Source organism: Symphalangus syndactylus, chromosome 2 (genome assembly GCF_028878055.3).
Source record: "Symphalangus syndactylus isolate Jambi chromosome 2, NHGRI_mSymSyn1-v2.1_pri, whole genome shotgun sequence".
NCBI classification, from domain to species: Eukaryota; Metazoa; Chordata; class Mammalia; order Primates; family Hylobatidae; genus Symphalangus; species Symphalangus syndactylus.
The window spans coordinates 47,475,978-47,499,721 of NC_072424.2; the positions used below are offsets into that span (position 1 = coordinate 47,475,978).

At 37.2% G+C, this 23,744-nt stretch overlaps 1 protein-coding gene across 4 annotated transcripts in view; it reads left to right on the plus strand.

Moving 5' to 3' along the window:
- FILIP1 (filamin A interacting protein 1) overlaps positions 1-23,744 on the plus strand; it is a 264,825-nt gene that overhangs the window by 119,353 nt on the left and 121,728 nt on the right. For all 4 annotated transcript variants that reach the window (XM_055255790.2, XM_055255809.2, XM_063629786.1 and 1 more), the window contains one exon: positions 21,260-21,541. In XM_055255790.2, coding sequence (XP_055111765.2) covers positions 21,260-21,541 — 282 coding nt within the window. The remainder of the gene's footprint in view (positions 1-21,259; positions 21,542-23,744) is intronic.

The following is a 23,744-nucleotide window of genomic DNA, read 5'->3' on the forward strand; positions in this document are numbered from 1 at the left end:
GCCACTAGCCTGGCTAACGTTTGTATTTTTAGTAGAGACAGCGTTTCACCATGTTGTCCAGGATGGTCTTGAACTCCTGAGTTCAAGTGATCTGCCTGCCTCAGCCTCCCAAACTGCTGGGATTACAGGCATGAGCCACTGTACCCAGCCTTGCAGCAGTGACTTCTGCAACTCTTATGACTTCTGTGATCCTAACGGCTTCAAGAGCATCAGGGATTCCAGCCCTGCCACTGGTCTTAAAGAGAAAATTAACAAGAAAATCCCATTATCTCAATTCAGTGTTCCAGTTAATCAAGGTTAACTGGAATCTACTGTACTATGCTCCGTCACTCTTCTGAGTAATTAAAGTCCTCAAGCAGATTAAATAAGCAGAGATGAGTGTGCCTTTAGTGTGTGAGAAGTTTGAGTGGTTTAAACCCTGGAGGCTGTGCATCTTCCTGAGATTCTCTTCCTTGGTGCCTTTGATAACATCTCAGTAGTATCAATGATGACGGGAAAAGTCACTCAGCAGAAATCAAGAGAGAAGGAAATGTAAGAGTGTCTCTTGGTAGCTGTCAGGGCAGCATTTAAGAGCAGAGTTATTCATCCCTCCCATCCTTGGGGAATTCTAGAAATAGCTGAATAAGGGTCTTTGAGGAAAGTCTCTTGGTCCCCGGTCATGGGTGGGAGCAGAGTTTGAGAGGCCATAATTTTACTGCCAGATTACTGTATTCCAGGGAACCTGATTTTAAGTTCTCATTGTGTGAAATAGCAGAGGCATAAAAATGTGGAATCTGGGCCGAATCAAACATGATTTAATTGTTAGTTAAGTCCCTAACAATAATTTACCCATTCATTTATATTTCAAGACTTAAAAAAGTAAAGAAATCTCTAATGATTTAAAATCCTCTTCTGAAGAAAAGTGAACAAATCTGCAGGGACCTCTGAATTGATATTGTACATATGATATAATTTTGTTCTTTGAAAAAAATCAACAGCCAGAATACAGAGTACTTTTTCGATTTTTTAAAAGGCTACATTAAAAATTCACTCTCCATTTTATGGGGCCAGCATCATCGTGATACCAAAGCCTGGCAGAGACACAACAAAAAAGGAGAATTTTAGACGAATATCCCTGATGAACATCGATACAAAAATCCTCAATAAAATACTGGCAAACCGAATCCAGCAGCACATCAAAAAGTTTATCCACTATGATCAAGTGGGCTTCATCCCTGGGATGCAAGGCTGGTTCAACATACACAGATCAATAAATGTAATCCAGCATATAAACAGAACCAAAGACAAAAACCACATGATTATCTCAATAGATGCAGAAAAGGCCTTTGACAAAATTCAACAGCCCTTCATGCTAAAAACTCTCAATAAATTAGGTATTCATGGGACGTATCTCAAAATAATAAGAGCTATTTATGACAAACCCACAGCCAATATCATACTGCATAGGGAAAAGCTGGAAGCATTCCTTTTGAAAACTGGCACAAGACAGGGATGTCCTCTCTCACCACTCCTATTCCACATAGTGTTGGAAGTTCTGGCCAGGGCAATCAGGCAGAAGAAAGAAATAAAGGGAATTCAGTTAGGAAAAGAGGAAGTCAAATTGTCCCTGTTTGCAGATGACATGATTGTATATTTAGAAAACCCCATCATCTCCGCCCCAAATCTCCTTAAGCTGTTAAGCAACTTCAGCAGAGTCTCAGGATACACAATCAGTGTGCAAAAATCACAAGCATTCTTATACACCAATAACAGACAAACAGAGAGCCAAATCATGAGTGAACTCCCATTCACAATTGCTACAAAGAGAATAAAATACCTAGGAAGCCAACTTACAAGGGATGGGAAGGACCTCTTCAAGGAGAACTACAAACCACTGCTCAATGAAATAAAAGAGGATACAAACAAATGGAAGAACATTCCATGCTCATGGGTTGGAAGAATCAATATCGTGAAAATGGCCATACTGCCCAAGGTAATCTATAGATCCTATGCCATCCCCATCAAGCTACCAATGACTTTCTTCACAGAATTGGAAAAAACTTTAAAGTTCATATGGAACCAAAAAAGAGCCCGCATTGCCAAGACAATCCTAAGCAAAGAGAACAAAGCTGGAGGCATCATGCTACCTGACTTCACACTATACTACAAGGCTACATTAACCAAAACGGCATGGTACTGGTACCATAACAGAGACATAGACCAATGGAACAGAACAGAGGCCTCAGAAATAATACCACACATCTACAACCATCTGATCTTTGACAAACCTGACAAAAACAAGAAATGGGGAAAGGATTCCCTATTTAATAAATGGTGCTGGGAAAACTGGCTAGTTATATGTAGAAAGCTGAAACTGGATCCCTTCCTTACACCTTATACAAAAATTAATTCAAGATGGATTAAAGACTTACATGTTAGACCTAAAACCATAAAAACCCTAGAAGAAAACCTAGGCAATACCATTCAGGACATAGGCATGGGCAAGGACTTCATGACTAAAACACCAAAAGCAATGGCAACAAAAGCCAAAATTGACAAATGGGATCTAATTAAACTAAGGAGCTTCTGCACAGCAAAAGAGCTTCTGCTATCCTCAGAGTGAACAGGCAACCTACAGAATGGGAGAACATTTTTACAATCTATCCATCTGACAAAGGGCTAATATCCAGAATCTAAAAAGAACTTAAACAAATTTACAAGAAATAATCAACCCCATCAAAAAGTGGGCAAAGGATATGAACAGAGACTTCTCCAAAGAAGACATTTATGCAGCCAAAAGACCCATGAAAAAATGCTCATCATGACTGGTCATCAGAGAAATGCAAATCAAAACCGCAATGAGATATCATCTCACACCAGTTAGAATGGCCATCATTAAAAAGTCAGGAAACAACAGTTGCTGGAGAAGATGTGGAGAAATAGGAACACTTTTACACTGTTGGTGGGACTATAAACTAGTTCAACCATTGTGGAAGACAGTGTGGCGATTCCTCAAGGATCTAGAACTAGAAATACCATTTGAACCAGCCATCCCATTACTGGGTATATACCCAAAGGATTATAAATCATGCTGCTATAAAGACACATGCACATGTATGTTTATTGTGGCACTATTTACAATAGCAAAGACTTGGAACCAACCCAAATGTCCATCAGTGATAGACTGGATTAAGAAAATGTGGCACATACACACCATGGAATACTATGCAGCCATACAGAAGGATGAGCTCATGTCCTTTGTAGGGACATGGATGAAGCTGGAAATCATCATTCGGAGCAAACTATTGCAAGGACAGAAAACCAAACACCGCATGTTCTCACTCATAGGTGGGAATTGAACAATAACACATGGACACAGGGCAGAGACCATCACACACTGGGGCCTGTTGGGAGGTTGGGGAAGGGGGAAGGGATAGCATTAGGAGATATACCTAATGTAAATGACGAGTTAACGGATGCTGCACACCAACATGGCACATGTATACATATGTAACAAACCTGCATGTTGTGCACATGTACCCTAGAACTTAAAGTATAATAAAAATAAATAAAAATAATAAAATAATAAATAAAAATCTTAAAAAAAATTCACTCTCTTTGAGCCACTGTGGATGAAACCTATATGGCCTTGCATAGTAACATTTTTGCAGAATTGGCTTTGTGAAAGAAATATCAATTTATTTTTAGAATTAACTAAAATAAAAGTTGACTTGGAAATAACTCATTCACCCAATCAGCTAGCATAGGCAAAAATCTTCCTAATTTCTCCAGCTCTCTCTGTGATTTATCTTTTCAATGGGAACAATTTTATTACACTGTGAGGTCCATGCTGACACAAATCATCTACAACTCCTTCCTTTACCAAGGGCCTGGCCCTTTGAAATCACTCAGTAACAATGAAACAATAAAGTAGATCCTGAAAATAATTTGAAAACAATAAAGTAGATCCTGAAAATAATTTCTTAGGTAACATTTACATCAAGTCTGTCTTCAAACTTAGTTTTGAGTAGCAAATTTTAAAGTGACTAAGATTTACTCTAAAATTACCTTTTCAATGATACATTCATATGTAGGGTATGGTATTTATAAATATGCAAGTGACAACTATTTAATAAAAACAGTGGAACTATTTTGGTAAAACTGAAACAGTGTATCAAATACAGGCTATCACTAGTTTACAATCTAAGTGAAATCTATGGAGAAATAGAAAACCTCTAAGTCTTTGGTCCTGGCTAGGACTTTTGTTCAAGCAGAATCCTGCTATTTATAATCCTTAGAAGAGAAACTTTATTTTTAGACAATTCATGTATGTCACTATCTTTTGCATAGGGTACTATAAGAGATTTTTAAAAACACATTCCTCTCATCTTCTGAGGTTTTGATTTGTTTTCTTTCATATTTCTCCTTATCCTCCCACTAGTCTTTGTGTATATTCCCTTGGAGCAGAAGTGTAGAAAGGACAGAGGGGTGATTAGGTCTGTTACCTCAGTTGGCCCGGGAGTCCAATACTGCAGGCTCCTTCTCTGCCTAGGACAGCTGGCTGTGCCTGGTTTGGGGGAAGTCCTTTGTTCATTGGCTATGCTACACCCTCACTCTGGTTTGTCAGCTGTCTGGCAAATCTTTGTCCTTGGCCACAAGTGTCATTGGATGACAGCATATGAACGACTCAAGGCAAACACACCAGCACTCCTAGAAAAGCAATTCTCAATTTGTGTTCTGTGGATGGTGAGTCATGCTAGTATACTAAGAATAGGGGTGAACAGAAAACAAGGGGAAGAAGGGTAAAGGACACCCTCCTTGGTTCAAATTTGGAAAATACTAACTCTGGGCATTTTTGTTGGCTTGAATGGCAGCTGATGAAAATAAAGTGTCAACAAAATAAGAAGATAGTCTTAAATTACTGGGAAAATATTTTTTCTCATGCCTACATGAGAAACAGACTTTACTATTTATGTACATCTTAAATTTTAGACATTAAAAATTATAGGAACGTAGCCAAAATTAAAAATAACCTGTGTTTTGTACTTTCTTGATGTGTAACTATAGAACATTCCTTGACCTTCCTCTGCCCTCATGCTCAGTATTTAGTTACCATGGCTACCGCCAAAGCTCACTTTTTCTTTTTTCTAATGTGAATGGATAACAGTGCCATATGAAGGACAAACTGAAGGCTGAACATGCAAGCTCAGAGTGTAGTCTTATTATAACATGCAAGTTTCCTGAGTTAATCTGTTGTGTTTTGCAATATACATACTTATTATTTTGCTGCACTTATCCTCCATTTTGAACTTTTCCTCCTAGGTTCCCATCAAACCACAAGACAGCTATGTGTTTTTATGCTTTTCCCTTGGCCTGCAAAGAGCTTACTTTCCCCTCTTAGGGACCAACAGGAGTACCATCTGCTGGGAAATGCTCAATCTTCAAAGCCTGCACCTCTGTCCTAATCCACAGCCATTTATCTTTGCATGTTTCTAATTTCTTGTGATCTTAGCAGTTATTCAGGATTAGGTCTAGTTAATCCTCAGATATGAGACTGCCACTAATTTGGGATTAGGTCTAGTTAATCCTTAGATATGAGACCACTACTGAAGCATTTCCCAAGGTTTCTTTTATTTTTTAAATTTGCTTAAATATCTGTTTTGCAGACCAGTTTTCACATGAGAAGTCATTGGGGTGTGAGCTGTTATTATATATATTTATGATGTCTTTTATACTATATACATATATTTGTTATAATTATTTCATTTTGTTATTTTTTTCTGTTTTTGGATATGATTTATAATACACCTAAAACAGAAGGAGAGTAGCATAACACTTATAATTTATAAATACATATACATGTTTTTGGATAAGTCATTAACTTTTTTATTTATCAACTATCAAACGAATTTGAAAACCACTGTATTAGTCTTTTCTCACACTGCTATAAAGAAATATCTGAGACTGGGCAATTTATAAACAAAAGAGGTTTAATTGGTTCATAATTCTGCATGTCTGGGGAGGCCTCAGGAAACTTACAATCATGGCAGAAGAGGAAGCAGGCACGTCTTACATGGCAGCAGGAGAGAGAAGTGAAGAAGGAAGAGGCCCTTGTAAAACCATCAGATCTCGTGAGAACTCACTCACTAACATGAGAACAGCATGGGGGAAAATGCCCCCATGATCCAATCACCTCCCACCAGGTCCCTCTCTCAACACTTGGGGATTACAATTTAAGATGAGATTTGGGTGGGGGCACAAAGCCAAACCAAATCAACCACTCTCTTAGACTATGACGTTCTTGAGGAAAGCAACATGTTTTATTTTTGTGTGTGTGTCTTTGCATCCAGCATGGTGCTGGTGTGCTTGTTATGCAGTATCGTGGGACACAAAAAAGTTTGTGAAATGAAATATAACCCATAGTTTTCATGCTGAGGAAGCCTGGGGTGTAATAGTAAAAGATCAGTATCATATTTCCTTGACTTCATTTTTACCTGAACTATTGTAGAACCTTCTCTTCACTTTCTGCCAGGTTAATTTAAGAGGTGGTCCCCAGGGCATGTTCCTTAGGCCTTCCAAACACTGTTCTGCTCCTGAGCTGCCTTTGAAGATTTGTTGATGCCTCTGCTACCTCTTCTGGTTCCAACAGTGACCATTCAGGAGTGCCCCAAATCCACTTCCTGTCTCCTGCATAGCAAGTTCTTACAGAGTCTTTCCTGGTGTGCTTCTGTTTCTATTTACACCTGCTAGGGGCCTCAGCTTTGGCTGCATGCCGGTGGAGGCATCCTGAGGAACCCATTCCCTGCTATGCACAGCATTCCTTCTCCCCTTGGAAAGTAACATTGACCTTGGATCAAGCTTGTAGATGGAACACAGCTTCTTCTTGTTGGACAATTCCTCTCCAGGAGGTTTCTTTGACCACCCTACACACAGAGTTGGCCTCTTCCTTCCACCCATCCTCCTTGCATTTCTGTTTGCCATCCAGGCTTGTCTGGACTGGACCCAAACTCAATTGGTTTCGAAGATAGATGGATAATAAACAGTGATGCTGGCAGAGTAGTTGTGTATTAAACCCCTGAGAACTAAAAATTCTTCCTCTTTTTTTCTAAATTGAAACATGAAACTCTCTTGGTGTAGCTTTTGTTTTTCCCCTTAGGTACAGAGAAGAATTTCTCTGCAATAACAAAAAAACATAGTGCAAACATAGTATTAAACACATGGCAACTGACTCTTAGTCTCAGTGCTAAAGAGGTAATAGCGAGTAATAAGGATTGTGGTAAACTAGCTAGTAAATGCTCCATCTAAATGGATAAGCTACTACCCAACTCCAGCTAAATGCAGCTATGCAGGACTAAAGGTTAAGTGTCGCCAAATATTCTGACTTTTTCAACAAAATCTAAATAGATTATTTGTGAAATCTGATACAAAAATGTCTCATTAAGCACACACACACTGAAACCACGTCTGCAAATAAGGTTTGGTCAGTCAGGCATCATTTTGTAATCCACAAGTCTAAACTCTCAAGCAGGGACCCTGCTGGAAATGAATGATAGTGTGGCATATAATCCTTTCATGGAAATAATTACAGTTAATATTATTTTTATCCAACCAAGGCAGGTATTTCAAGTTTAACTTTGAGAAGGCAGAGTTGCTGGTTGAAATAGGTAGATATTCTGGGGCTGGGGCTTCTTTGCAATTTTCTGGACTTAACATAGTCCTACTTTGTCCTAGAGCATTGTTTCTCCATGTTTGGTCTTGGGACTAACAGCATCAGCATCACCTGGAAACTTGTGAGAAATGCAAATTCTCAGGCCTCACCCCAGTCTCACAAATTCAGAAACTCTGGAGGTGGTGACCAATAATCTGTTAACAAGCTCTCCAGGGGATTCTGAGGTACACTGAAGCTTGAGCACCACTGCCCTAGGCTTTTAGAGGGAGCTTTTCCACTTGCAGTATGCTCCTAGAGCCCTGCAGACTGGTCTAGTCTTGGTACTCCTGCTCCTCCACCCTCACCACCGGGTTTTAGGAGCAAAGATATGCCTGATACGTGAACTGTGGGTTCAGCTTGGCTTTCCAAGAAAGGAATATTGGACTGAGACTCAAACGAGGAGGCTGGCGCTTAGCAAAGAAAGGGGATTTGAGAATTAAGTATGTTGAGAGGGAAGAGGAGGAAAAAGATATGTCTGCTGTGTTCTTCTTCCCCTCCCTCTGCCAGGGCTTATTTCACAAAGAAGAATAAGCTAGCGATATGATTTAAAGAAAGACCTTCCTCACTCTTCCTTCAACCCACCCTCTTTAAAAATGGCTACTTCTATTTTAATTTCAAAGATCCTCTAGCGTTAACAAACAAAGACACTGAGGAATATACAGTTACAGTAGTCATGCTGCTATGTGATTGAAATTTAATCAACTTGATTTCTCAGCACCATTCTGTGATTCTGGAAGAGTGAGAGTTCAAAAGGATATGAGGGGTCATGTTTGGGCTTGGGGCACATTTCAAGGAAGTGAGGGATAGAGAGGCCTCTTCAAAAGCAGAATATCACTGGGATTTCATTTTAAAATTTTAGGGAAAGCATAGAAGAGGAGCACAGAAGGGAAAATGAGAAATGTGTCTAAAGCAAGGAGGTGAGGAGGGGCAGAGAGAGACGCAATCGATAGCTTTGGGGCAGAGTACTCCTGTACCATTCCCTCTTAATGAGAGGTCCTCACCAGCCTCCTCTGAGAGGAGATGTACAGTCATTTCATTGTTGGAAAGGCTGAGCTCTGGCTGCCTCCAGGCCCCATATGAGTCTTACTTCTTGCTTTTCTTTTTCAAAGTTAGAAAAAGAAGAATAGTGATGAGACTTAAAGGAAAATTTCTTTGCATGCGTGGCCTGAAAGTCCTATAGTACTTTATAGTTTATAAAACTGTAACCAGTATTATATTTCAAAGTTAAGATACACGTAAAACTCAGGGGCACAAGTCTAATAATTGATTTTTTATGACTGAATTCAACTTAGCTCTTTACTTACCTATCCTATACTCCTTCCTTGTAATCCTTGCCAGAGGTAGAGAACTTAATCTATATATTTTCCAGTAAAATTTTATCTGGTGATTATTTTGTTGTTATTACATTCATGTATAAGTCAATCCTAGACCAAATCAAAATTCCATTATCGTCTTCCCTTTGCCTTCTCCCAAGCTCTCCTCCTCTATATCTTGGGGTATCACAGAAACACTGAACATCAGTGTTGGGGAGTGGGAGGGAAGTTTGCTAGCATGGTAGTCTGGTGGAAGTAATGGGGGAAGCACATCCAGTATCTAGTTTAGACTGGTTTCCCTGCTGCCATCAGGACTGGTTACATAATTTGGAGGGTCCCGTGCAAAATGAAAATGTGGGGCTGCTTGTCCAAAAATAAGAATTTCAAGATAGCTACAGCAGAGCATTAAACTGAGTGCAGGGCCCTGTGTAACTGTAACGGGTCACATGCCTGTGAAGCCCATCCTGCCTGTATCCTCTGTTGTCGTCTCTCAGCTTGGCCTCTGTTGAAGTAGTGCCCATGGTTCTTTCTTGTAAAATGCCCCTATCTCTACTGCTGTCTTGGAATCCCACCATAATTCACACAAAGGCTGCAGAGTCCTTCAAGTGTAGCTGTGCCTTCCGTTTCAGCCCCAGTTTGGGTGATCTGCTTGAAGCCGTCTGCCTTGGTGACTCTCCTGTTAGCATGTCAGCTGCCTCTCCAAGCTACCTTCCACTTTTGCTGGGCACATGGCCACTTTTTTATCTCCTCTACATACTTAGTGGACATTCATCGCTATCACCTCCTTTCTACAGTCACATATAGCTAGAACTGTATTTCCTGTCTGCATATCCCATGGCATGGCTAATGTCAGCAGAATCCCACTCTCAATTTTTACCCATGAAACAGAATGTCAGGTTCTTCCACCTTAGATTCCTCAAACTTTGTGGGAGAACCCTTTTATGTTCATGTCCTCTTTCAGTTTATCTGGAAGAGAAGAAGTGGCATTTTTTTTTCTTCTCTCTTATTTTCAGTCATTTTCTAATTACTGTAAACCAGAGGACAGAATGAGGAGTGGCAGAAACCATTTCTATTTCTCCCAGTTTAAATACACTCATCATTTTTGTCACATAGTCTCGATCAGGGTTGGCAAACTAAGAACTAAGAGTCAACTCCAGCCACACCCATTCATGTATGTATTGTTTGTTGCTGCTTTTGTGCTACAATAATACAGTTGAGTAGATGCAACAGAGACCGTATGGCCTGCAAAGCCTAAAATATTTAATGTCTGCCTCTTAAAGAAAACGTTTGCCAACCCCTGTGCTAGATGCTCACAGTTGAAAGTAAAGTAGTTTTGTCCCTGGTGCTACCTATATGAGGATACTGAGAGGTATTTGATGACTCCAATAGTTAATCTACCATTGGTTAATGCTTCTTGCCTTAATATTTCTAGAAAATATTTTCACATACATATGGAGAGTAGAACAGGCATTATGATTTCACATACATACACTGTGAGTAGTACATCTAATGCTTTATTGTCCTCATTTTACAGATGAGGACACTGTGGGTTGGAGAGTTAAGTGACTTGTCCAGCATTACAGAATACGTGTGTGGGGTTAGGGATGCAGCTCCTTTGATTCCTTGGGGTTAACGGCAAACATCTCTAGGAGGATTCAGCATGTTAAGGAAACAAATGCTAAGGATGTTGATGTATGAGGTGATGAGACACCTTAAGGCCAGTGTGGAGTTGGGTGTGTGCTGAGGTAGGGTGGCTGGAGGGTAGAGAAGATAGGAGTCTAAGGGCCATTATGTGTTTGAAAAAATTATTCCAAAAGGTGATGACTCATTTTCTTATAACTTCCTGCCCACGCTGAGTCTGAAACTTCTGCATTGTGGCATGACATTTTAGATAAAATAAATTTCTAGTGCACCTTAATTAGTTCATCACAAATCTCTTCAACTTTATGGCTCTTGTCAGCCTTTACGTTCACATAGCAACTAAGTTTATGCTGATTGCTGGACAGTATTCAGAGTGATAAACATCTTTAAACATCAAATAAACATCTTTGACAATCATTGGTTTCAGTTGCATTCACAGGATGTGTTTTAATAGGAATAATTTTTACATTTCTCCTTTCTTGGTTTATGTAGTAGCTATGTCTGTTTTCAATTTAGGCTGTATATGCTTTGATATAATCTAAGACAAGGGATCTCAGGGCCAATTAGAAGAGACAGAAGTTGGGAGGAGTTCAAAAAAGACACAACTTGACTTCATACATTACAACTGATTTTAAGTTATTCTTTTATGTTATGAAATGCTCTAGGGATTTGAAAGTAAAGGCATTTAAAGGATACCTGAATACAGTTGACGTGTGTACAGGCGATTAGAACACATGAAGTCATAAGCAGCACACAGATGGGGTGATCTGTGCTGTATTTAATTTTTTTTCTTTGTCAGCATAAAGCAATGATATCATCCAAATCACAGCATGTTTTTCACCCCATGGAGGTTAACTTGTCTTACAAACATTGACCATCAATTGGGATTTGCCTCACATTTCTGGAAAATGCAATAAAGTTGAGAATATTTGCTATATAAAGACAAACATTTTTCTATCAGGAAATTTTGTATGGTTGGCTTAATAGAATAATTAATCCACAGACTAGAATTTTTTAAATTCAGTTACTTTAAAAAAACAGTTCTACTCATCCAGTTGTCATAAAATTTTTCTGTTTCTGGAGTCTTAATGACTTTTCCAATCCAAGAAGTCGAAAGTCAAGACTGTGAGGGCAAAGTTACCCTTCAGCTCCTTTGAAAACCTCAAGTATTGAGGAGTAGAAAGGCAGTGTGAGGAAGAAGTGGGGAAAGAGAATGTGGTCTTAGAAGAAAGAGTTATTGCACAAATAAAAGAAAAAAATTTATTGGAATAGTGGGATTCTTTATCGTTTATTATTGTTTGAGACTTCTTGGGGATTGCTATGCCCTGTGACTAAACTTATTTCAGCCCATGACAAGGTGAACTATAAATGCATTTGTATTGCAGTAGTCTTGATGTGATGGCAAAAGCTTCCATTCAGACTTCTTGCACATGGAGAATCCAAACAGACCTGTATTCTAGCTCAGGCTTTCCTAGGTGCTGGCCGTATTGTGTTGGGTAAATGGCTACAACTCTCTAAGCCTCATTTTCCTTATAAGAAGTATAATTATAGTACTTGCTTTACCAGGCTGTTATCTGTGTGTCAGGAAATGATTGGTGCAAAAGTAATAGTGGTTTCAGACCATGAATTTTAAATCATTAAAACTAAGCTCGAACACATCTTTATTAATCAAAATAGGAATGATTACAATCAATACATTTTTGCCAATGAGAAATAAGTTTGTTTAATCCTGTAGCATAAAAATCCATGCTTCAGGATTCGATGAACTCTTGGAAAGCATTTTCTGGATCCTGCTGGTTGTGGAAGTGTTTTCCCAGCAAAAAGTTGTCAAGATGCTTGAAGGAGTAGTAGTAGGTTGGCAAGAGGTCAGGTGAATATGGTGGATGAGGCAAAACTTCATAGCCCAATTTGTTCAACTTTTGAAGAGTTGGTTGTGCAATGTGTGGTCCGGCATTGTTGTGAATAACTGGGCCCTTTCTCTTGACCAAGGCCAGCTGCAGGCATTACAGTTTTCAGTGCATCTCATTGATTTGCTGAGCATATTTCTCAGATGTAATGGTATCGCTGGGATTCAGAAAGCTGTAGTAGCTCAGCCAGGCAGCAAACCACCAAACAGTGACCGTGACCTTTTTTTTTGGTGCAAGTTTGTCTTTGGGAAGTGCTTTGGAGCTTCTTCTCAGTCCAGCCACTGAGCTGGCCTTCACCAGTTGTCGTATAAAATCCGCTTTTCGTTGTGCATCACAATCAGGTCGAGAAATGTTTCAATGTTATTGTGTAGAATAGAGAAATGGTTCAATGCTATTGTGTAGAATAAGAGAAGACAGCACTTCAAAATGACAAATTTTTAAATTTTTGCTCAGCTCAGGAGGCACCCATTTATCAAAGTTTTTTCATCTTTCCAATTTGCTTCAAATGCTGTACGACATAGAATGGTAGATGTTGAGTTCTTCAGCAACTTCTTGTGTAGTTGTAAAAGAATCAGCTTTGATAATTGCTCTCAACTGGTCATTGTCAACTGATGGCCAGCCACTGTGCTCCTTTTCTTCAAGGCTCTTGTCTCCTTTGCAAAACTTACTGAACTACCACTGCACTGTATGTTTCTTAGCAATTCCTGGAACAAATGTGTTGTTGATGTTGCCAGTTGTCTCCATTGCTTTACTACCCATTTTGAACTTGAATAAGAAAATCCCTCAAATTTGCTTTTTGTAACATCATTTCCATAGTCTAAAATAAATATAAAATAAATAACAAGTAATAATTGATTAGCAAAAAAAGCAAGAAATGTACATTAAAATGATGTATAACATAAAACCATTTATTTAAGAAAGTATTCCAGTATCAAATGGCAAATTTCAACAATGCAAAAACTGCAGTTACTTTTGCACCAATGTCTATCAGGTGGTTAAACCACTGCTCAGTGCATCATAAGCTCTTCAGTTAATGTCAGCTATTATTATTGCAAACAAAGGTAATATTTAAGAATAATTCAGCAAATATAGACTGCTGAGATAATGTCGAAGGTACTTGTCTTTCTGGCTACCAATAGGCTTGTTTTGTTAGCGGCAGGAAAATGGCTGATTCTTACTCAGTTCTAAGCCTGATGAAATACAGGAAGAAATTCTTGTCCTGGCTAACTAGGAGTCTGGTAATTTTCCAGACGTTTAGAAACTTTAATTAAACTAAATGGTGACATTCCCTTTTCTTCAGAGGCGAGATGGTACTACTAAAATATCTGAAAAAAATTATAGTAATCAAGTAGAAAAAGTAAAGGTAAAATTTACCAGAAAACAAAAGAACTTTCATAATCACTTAAATGTGAGGGTCTTACTCTTTTTATTTAATCAATGATTATATATTACATGCTACGTCTAGTAGTGACAATGACATGAGAATTAATAAAGAATTATAAATATAAAAATATTTTAACATGCACTTGAGGTTCAAGGATGAATCACTGATGTTGAAAATGCCAGAAAATATTGTCATTATGTCATCACCACTGTATATAACAGTATATTACTAGATAAATGCTTTTCTCTTTTATATAATTGAAAGTAGCCTTTTTCTGTGATTGAAGTAAAAAAGAAAAAAGTTAAAAACCCTGTTATAGATACTGGAAGTGAGATAAATAAGTGAAGTGTAATACCCACGCTGCAAGATCACAGATCCTGAAGTCATGGGATGTGTTTAGGAAATACTCATGAGATGTGAGTCCCTGGTTCCAACTATTCCATTGATCAACCGTGTGACTCTGAGCCTCAGTTTCCTCAGTTGTAGGAGTAGAGGGGCTAGCATGCTAGTTATTTTAGGAAGATAAAATAGAAACACTATTCTTATGCAAAGTTGTTTGCATTCTAGATAAGTCAACAAGACTAATACCAGGAGCCATTCAAGAACCATGCTAGACAGTATTATTAAGCCCTAAATGGGTGGTACAAACTAGATGTGCTACAGGAGTTTAGCAGAGGAAGAAGTCAGTACGAGCTGAAGTAGGGGAGAGAGATGTTGTGGAGGGACAGTGAGGAGGAGTAGCGAGGAAGGGTGCTGATGTTTCAGGCTCAGTGACAAGGATATAGTACAAGAAGTTCCAGCCTCAAGTTGGAGGGATCTGGTTGAATCTTGTGGTAACCACCCAGGACTCAAGTCTCATGAGTATTTCCTAAACATATACCATGACTTATGGATCTGGGACCCGTGTCCTGGTTACCCCGTTGCCCTGTGGAGCCGATACATCCCTAGCTTTAGAGTAATTGGGAAAATCAAACAATTTGCATCTCTTTTACTTTCTACAGTGCCAGCATTTAGATGCCCAAGTACATTCCCACTCATCTATCCATTTTCCATCCTCCAAAATTGTGTTGACATCTCTCATCCTCATCTGCTGTCATCTTTTGTTTCTTTATTTTTATTTTAGTGTGTTTCAGGAGAGAATGGAAATAAAGGCAAGTTTTAATTCACCATGTTTATCCCAAAGTGCACGTTACTATCATGAAAATTTTATTATTTTAGTGTTAGAAATCTCTCCAAATATTGCTAATTGCTTTTGGCATCTGTTAACAACAAGTGTATCTAAATATTTCTTTCTTTCTAATTATATTTTATCCAGTTACTTTAATTGGAAGCAATGAGTTTAATTGGAAAGATGAGTTCTGTAAACCTATATTCTAATATGTAAAATGTTATAAATTCAAACCAGCAAATGGTGTCTATCAGTTGGTATTTCAACGATTTGAAGAAGTCTTATTAAATGTCCTTAAAGAGATTATGTTTGGGGCAATAACAATAATATAAGCAAGTGTGAAAAGTGCCAAGTAATTAATGTAGAGAACAAGCAAGTGTACAAAATTACCCAGGAAGGAGAAATGGCACATGTTGGAATATTCAGACAAGGCCTGAAGAGTACAAGGGAAGAATAGTTCATTTTAAGAAAGAAATTCATGAGTGAAGATATAAAAATAAAATATACCAGACATAATTTGTAATCAGTGACTAAACAAACATGATATGTATAGGAGGCATTGAAAAGTAAGACTGGAAATACAATTTTTTGGAAAGTGGAGGATCTTGAATAGTAGGTCGTGGCTAGTGGAATGGAAAGTAAAGGACAGCTACAAGACACATTATGATAGAAGAGTCCATCAATTTGGGGATTTTAATTAAAATGTTGGTAAGAAAGGTTACCATCTATTACCATTCAAAGTTTAAAACTCAAATTGTACATTCTTTTAGACTCCATGCTAATTTTAAAAGATTTCTTATTTCATGGCAGTTCCCTGGTCTATTCTCTTGTTATTTTTTGTCTTTTTTTTTTTCTGGAAATTTTTCTGGGCCTACTGATATTGTTCTTGAAGGATATTAAACAGAACGTCATAAAATATTTCACCATAGTTTTAAGCTGGAGTAGAATAATATTTTTCTATTTGCCACAGTATGATATTTTCCTTGGCCTTTTGATGACAACATCACTGCAGTGACTCCCAAGAGAATCCCTTTCTCTGAATTCTAACATTTTGTGAAATTACTTACAGGAATTTTCAATTTGTCTGAATAGATCTACCCTAATAGGATAAAAAATACTTTAAGTAAAAACCTTAGTTATTTTTTGGGATTTAATAAATGTAGGTAATGAGAAGTAAAACAAATATTTAACATGGCTTGTTGCAGAAATAGGATGAAGAGAAGAAAGGAAAATTTAGAGGCAAACTTGGGAATATTTCTGAGCAGTATATGCTATAGAATACATGATAACCTCATGAGAAATGTTTGAACATTTCATGAGTTGGGATATTTATATGCAGATTTAACCAATAAGATAACGCACACAGGAAGTAATCTGGCACTGATAGGGAATAAACTAGTTGATTTAATTGGTCTTTTGCATCTGAAAATTCACTGATCACATAAAACTAGAACAGATGTTTTCTTTTTGAGTTTTGGGTGCTTTGGGTATTGTCATTTATGCGTAAGAGAAAGAGTCAGGACATTTCTGTGGTAATGTTCTGGAAGCTCCACTTGCAGCAGGCCTTTTGCCAGGCCACCTTGTAAAATCTTGGCTTTTCTGTAATTATGTGCTTTCCTTTTTTACTATGATAATTTTTCCTCTTAATTCTATAAGGTAATTTTAAAATAGAAACTAAATATATAAAATTATTATGGCATCTCATTCTATGCACTAGGTAGGTTCTTGAAAATATATATAGATAAAATAAAACCAGGAACAGACAGGGGTTGGATACCTGAGAAGCATAGCAAAGATGCCAAAACCTAATTTATACAGAAAAGAAGTTTTTGTTTGTGGTGGGATGGGGAGTATTTTGACCAATGTTGAATCGTAACAGGAAAATACAAATCTGGAAAGGAGCAAGAGCAAAGGTGAGACTGCTAGGGAGAAAATTCAAGGTCAAGATTTGTAAGAGCTAAGAAAGTCTGGGAACTAGAATTTCTGTAGACATTTTTTTTTCCTTTTTTTTTCTTTTCTTGTTCAAATACTCTAGAAATACTTGTTAGTTCAGCATAAATGACTAAAAGGCGTTACATTTGCTGATTCCTGTGATATTTTTCATCTGACAGTATGCTCTGGCATTGCCCAATTAATGAGAGGCTGCAGGGGGTTGGGGGGGCGCAGATGAAAAGGAGAGAGGACCATAGATAAAAGAGGGAGGTTCAGAATAACATTTGATCTTTCTTTTCTTCACACTCTAGTTAGAAAATTCCATGTAAATTATTGTTGACTACTATGAAAGGAAAAGTAAGTATATTTGATGAACTATGTTAAGATAATTTGCTTATCAAAGAGAAGCATCTGTGCTCCAGTTAACACTGATTCTTTAAAAAGGGTTATAAAACCTGATTTGAATCTTCAGTTTATTTTTATATTTTTCTTGGGGAGAACTTTTTTTTAAAGGATATGCCCTGGGATGATTCGAAGGCATTCTTGGCTTCTTTCAGAAAATGTTATCTACACGCCTTAAACTTGCAGCCATACAATCAACTATAAGAAGCCTAAGGAGTTCCGGATGCCTTTTCTGTTACCTGCCTGCTACCCTTGTAAGCACAATAGACAGGATTTGGCCAACACTGATGAAGTGCTTACTATTGTTCAGCTCCAGGGCTTTTAACACAATAAGTCTGTAATTGTCCCTGTTCAGACTTTACATCCTGTTTTCATAACTGTACCCTTAATAATTGACCAGATTGCTTCTCAGGAAGACTTTTGAATGATTCATCATCTTAGAAGTTCTGCAGAAGGTTAATTATTTCAGAAAACATATTATTGCTTAGTAACCTAATTTAAATTGCTGTGTGAGTGTTGTAAGAGTGTCTGTGGAGGAAGACATATATATGGATTTCTCAAATTTTGTTGTGTGAAGTGAGAAACCATCTTAGCATTTGTAGCTTTTTCTCTTTTTTGAGACGGAGTCTTGCTCTGTTGCCCAGGCTGGAGTGCAGTGGCATGATCTCGGCTCACTACAACCTCTGCCTCCCGGGTTCAAGTGATTTTCCTGCCTCAGTCTCCCTAGTAGCTGAGATTATAGGCGCACGCCACCATGCCCAGCTAATTTTTGTATTTTTAGTAGAGATGGGGTTTTGCCATGTTGGCCAGGCTGGTCTTGATTTCCTGACCTTAGGTGATCCACGTGCCTCGGCCTCCTGAAGTGCTGGGATTATAGGCGTGAGCCACCGCTCCTGGCCTCTGACTTTTTCTTGATCCCCTGATTTATCAGGGATAGCCCCTCTTCCAATTAGCATATGTTTAAGAACTTAGAGGAAAGCTGTAAGGAAAGCTGTATAGTGAGTTAGTATTTAGTGTCCGACCTGAGTTCAAATTCTATTTTTCTGTCCACTAGGAGTAGCTGTGTGATACAGGAAAAGATATTTAATTTCTTTAAACCTCAGTAGCTTCATCTATAAACCTGAGAGAAATAGCACCTACTTCACAGGGTTGATGTAAATATTAAACAAGGTGCTGTACGAAAAATGCTTCCTATACTGTGTAACACTTAAGAAGCAGTAAGTGAGAGCCATTAAAAATATGAAGAGTATAAATGTCACTAAATGTGACACATGCAAGTCCATTATTGCTTGGATGTTTTCCCCCTCCAAAATAGAATAAAGCATTTTAATGTGTACATTATTTATAACAGACTTAGTTATTCTATTGAGAAATTATGGTTATCTTCCTCATAGATGTTAACTCCTTGCTAAAACATTCTTGATTCATTTGTTATTGCTGAGTACTTTTGTATTCCTGAGATAGAACAGGTGCTGATTGCTGACTTCATTGTGAAGATAGATAGAAGACCTCATTTATCTAACCGAGAAAGGACTAAAAATCTTTATGTTCATGCCAAAGGAAAAGTAATTAATGTGAAATTTCAATATCAGAAAAGAAAAATATTTGTTAAGACAAAATTAACATCATGGGTCTACCACATGAGATTTTCCATCAGCCAAAGTCAATTAATGTGGAAGGGAATAGGAGACTAAAGCTTTCAACCTGAATAATGATATAAAATAATTACATAATTCTAAAATGGGTGGAATTTTTGTGTAAAAGCCATTAATATAATACTATAATAAACTTTATTTTAAAATATTAATTTCAGACTGAAATTTTTAGAAAGAACTAAATATAAAATTGATACTAATAGATTATTTTCTGTATGTTTGCAGATATAATTGTGATTGAGTAAATGCATGTAACATAATACAATCAGATTTAAATACTGTGTAAGATTAAGCACTTCCTGTGCTTTGGGAACTATTGTCTGGGATTTCTATTAACTCATGATTTAATGATTTAAATTAAAGTTGTCAAATCAATATTTGATATGTCATCTCAAAGAGCTTTAAGATCTTATAGAGAAAATTATTTTAGATAAGAGGAATTCACATGTGGTATGAAGTCGTACAGAATCACAATTCAGTTTGGGAAGTCCATGTGTCTTAACTGTGAGCCATAACAGGTCATGATTAAATTTGAAACTCTTTATTCATCACTTCTTTTTTTTTGGATTGGGGCTTTAGTCAGCCCGTTCTGCCCACAAATAAGCTGTGATAAAATATGGTAGATTTGTTCCAAAGTGCTCTGGCTTCCATTACAAAGAAACTTCTATTCTTTGTTGACTAGGGAAACCCAAAAGATACTCTAAAATTGGGAACTAATCATTAAGTGAACCAGAAAACAGGGTGCTAGCGTCAATAAATATTCCTTTGGTTTATATTGTTAAAAGCTAGGGTGCTGTAGAAAGTTCACACACACATCAAAGGGTCCATTTGCTTACGTGTTCGATTTTTAAAAAAAGAGCATTAATGTAGATTTCAAGATTCATTGGAAGAATTGGATGTTCACTATCTGAAAGGAAACATCACACTGTGTTAATTTTTGTGTTACAAACCTAATGTTTTTTAAAAATCTTTCCTTAGTTTCTTAAGTATGGCTGGGTTCATAAATGAAATTTACTTTCATATATCAAAGTCCCTATATTTTATCTGGAATGAATGATGAGAATCTTTTTGCTTAGCTGTTCATGGTAAGGGCTATTTATACTGTGAGTTTTTAAATAAGCCCATGAGCTAATCTACTATATTTAAGGGTTTAGGCAAAATTTGAAATACACCCCCCAGGATATTAGAGCTCTCCTCATAGCACTTTGAGACCTAGCCTGTGAGTTCAGTGTGTTTGTTTGTAACATACCTGTTGGTAGAATTCTTTTGCTCAGAGACTGACAGAGAAACTGTAAAGCATTCCTCATGGAATGACTTGAATGTGCTTCTCATGGGACAAGTTAATATCTTAGCTGCTGCTTTGTCTTTTTTCCTTATTTTACCTCAAAATATTGTTTTAAGTTTTGATTTTGAAATTGATTCCTTTTCTCCCAATTCTTTGTGCTCTTATTACTGTAAATGACATTAAAAGACCTGATTTTAAAATAGAGGCTATGGGAAAATAGAATTGCATATCACTAAAAATGACACCACCCTCCTCTTCCCTTTGCTTTTCCCTTTTCCTCTGTCCATTTTAAGCCCCCACCCTATGTGGGCTTCTTTTTTTTTTTTTTTCCCCACTGTGACATCCAACTGGTTACTGGCAGGGTTTCAAGTTCGATTTTTCTGATAAATAAATAAACTTTTTATTTTATCTTAGACCAGTTTTTATTTATTTATTTTTATTTTATTTTAGAACAGTTTTTATTGATTTTTATTTTATTTCAGAACAGTTTTAGATTCATAACATTATTACAAAGCTAATACACATATGCCCTACACCCAGTTTCCTCTATAATTGACATCTCCATTAGGATAGTATAGTACATTTGTTACAATTAATGAACCAATATTGATATATTATTATGGAGGCTATGTAACAGCAATATGACTTAGCACTATTGATATTGATCTTGATCATTTGGCTTGAGGGGTTTGTTGGGTTGAAATCTTACTTTTATTTTTTCTGAAGACCATCAAAGGGGTTTCCTGAAAATTTTAATGACATATTAATTTGATTTTTCTTTTTTGGTGATGTGGTAAAGCTGCTATAAGTTTCTAAGTATTTAGGCAAAAATAATTTTGATGGTGGTAAAGAACATCTTATCTTTTTTTTATGTATGTGTTGTAGGTGGGAATGAGATCTCGAAACCAAGGTGGTGAAAGTGCATCTGATGGGCATATCTCCTGTCCCAAACCCTCCATCATCGGCAATGCTGGTGAAAAAAGTCTCTCAGAAGATGCAAAAAAGAAGAAGAAATCAAATAGGAAGGAGGATGATGTCATGGCCTCAGGAACTGTCAAACGACACCTAAAAACATCTGGAGAAAGTGAACGAAAGACTAAGAAATCCCTGGAGTTATCCAAAGAAGACCTCATCCAACTACTCAGTATAATGGAAGGGGAGTTGCAGGTACAGTCAAACTTTCCCAACTATTATTGTGTCTTTGGTTTCTAAGCTATAAAATAAGAGAATGTAAATATGTTCCCCTCTCTGAATAATGAACTTTATGGGGAAAGGAGAATGTTTCCCTTATTTCAAAATCCCTAGTGCCTGGCACAAGTTTGCACTAAATAAATATTTGTTGAATGAATGCTAAATGAAAAAGTGCTGATTCCAACTTCAAACTTCTCTAGAAGCAGAAAATTTCTTCATTATATGATTTTGGTAGTGATTTAATACAGATCCTTTCGGTCAGTAGGTAATCAATTAGGTTATCTAATTTAGACATTGACTGTGACTGAAAAATGTAGAAATGCAGTGATTATTAAAATGGAGAGTTCAGGTCAATTGTTACTTTTGCTTTTTTCTAGAAGGTAGAGTGAAAGAGAGGAGAGATAGAGGCAAATAAGGCTTTGTTGAAACCAGCCTTATTGCCCAGTCTTTTCTCTCTTTTTTTAACTTTCAGCCTCAATATTCTACAACATCATAGGAATTGAGATGCACACAAATAAGCAGAGCATTGCATTCATTATGAAGAACCTAATAGTTTCCTAAGCATTTTCACATCTACTATCTCGTATGATCACAATAAAAATGTGGGTATCATCTGTATTTTATAAATGAAGAATCTGAGGTCTAGAAGGATTGAAGGTTTGTCCAGATCTCATCTCAGGCTTCCTGATTCTTCGTCCTATGCTCTTTCCTCTGCCCACCCCCACTAATCTTATTTAGTTGCCATGAGCCAGGTCCCTCCTTCCCATTAAGTCTATGTTTCTAGGGACCCAGGAGGCAGGCAGGAAGTCAGGATTCTTCTGAGTTTCTGAGCCCTGAACAATTATATTTCTGGAAGTAGAGGAACAATACTTTTTTTTTTTTTTTTTTTTGGAGAAGATGACTTAAAGAGTGGAGCTACTGTTTTCATTTTTGTTTTTATTAGTTTCTTAGCTTGCATGAGGCTTTGAAGGAATACTATTAGGTTGGTGCAAAAGTAATTACTTTAACAATTGCATGAAATAAAATCCTTGTTGGCTTATGGGTGCTGTTAGCTTTAGAGAGATAATTGGCAACCTACTCTAAACTAGGGTGGGTCACTCTGTTCCTGTTATCATCTGTGTGTGCATACAGATAAGGAAATCCCTGGGGTAAAGAACAACAAACAACATACAAAACTCAAGTTTAAACAAACAAACATGATTGAGCTTACCATTTACAGACTGAGGAAAATCACATTGGCATTTCACAGCAAAAGATAAAATTTTCTAGAGCAGCCACTGTTACTAAAAATAGCTTCACCACTCCCAGAAATGTGGTTAGTGTTTTTGTCTATTAACATTGGTTGTGTACAGAGGCAGAATTACTTTACCTTTTAAGCTGCCCCCAGCCGAAAGCTATTGACCTGAGTGAAAAAAACAATTTTTGCCTTAGAAACCTTCACAAAACAACATCATTAGCTCACATTTCTCCATCCATAAAAGCTCTTAGGAAGCCCGTGGCTCTTGCAGACTCTAATTTCTGCATAATGCTGTTACATCATGGTGAACTCTGGAAAGTATTTAAGATTCATGTGGTTTTTGTGTTCATAGTGGTGCTAGATAAGGTTTCAGATCTTAGATATGCAAAATATAAACTCACACTTCTGAAATATTAAAGAAATTAGTCAGACGGCTCCAAATAAATGCATTTTGCTTTCCGTTAATCTTTATAAATACAATATACCTACATTACACAATAGATATATTCTTGAGCAGCTATCAATAAGTAAAAAGTGCAAGACATCATTTATGTGGGAGGCAGTGAAGAGAAGGATAATGAAGGACCTGGTATTTTAAGGAATTCCCTGGTGAATTCATTTGCAAAGCAGACAATCTATTCCATATATATATGCACACACACATATACAATTCCATATATATAAACATATGTCCTTGTAAATGCAGATTTAGCTATGTTAGATATGTTTAAAATGAGAATGCTCCTATATTTAGAACTATAGATATATATTCTTGTAGTAGTAGACACGTCTTCTAGTAGCATTGTCATATGGGAGGTGTTGTAGCTAAGAGTGGGAGGGAGTTAACATTAGCAAATGTGAGTGGACTGGTAAAAATGTAGAAGTTATCAGCCATCATACTGAATGGGCAAAAGCTGGAAGCATTCCCTTTGAAAACCGGCC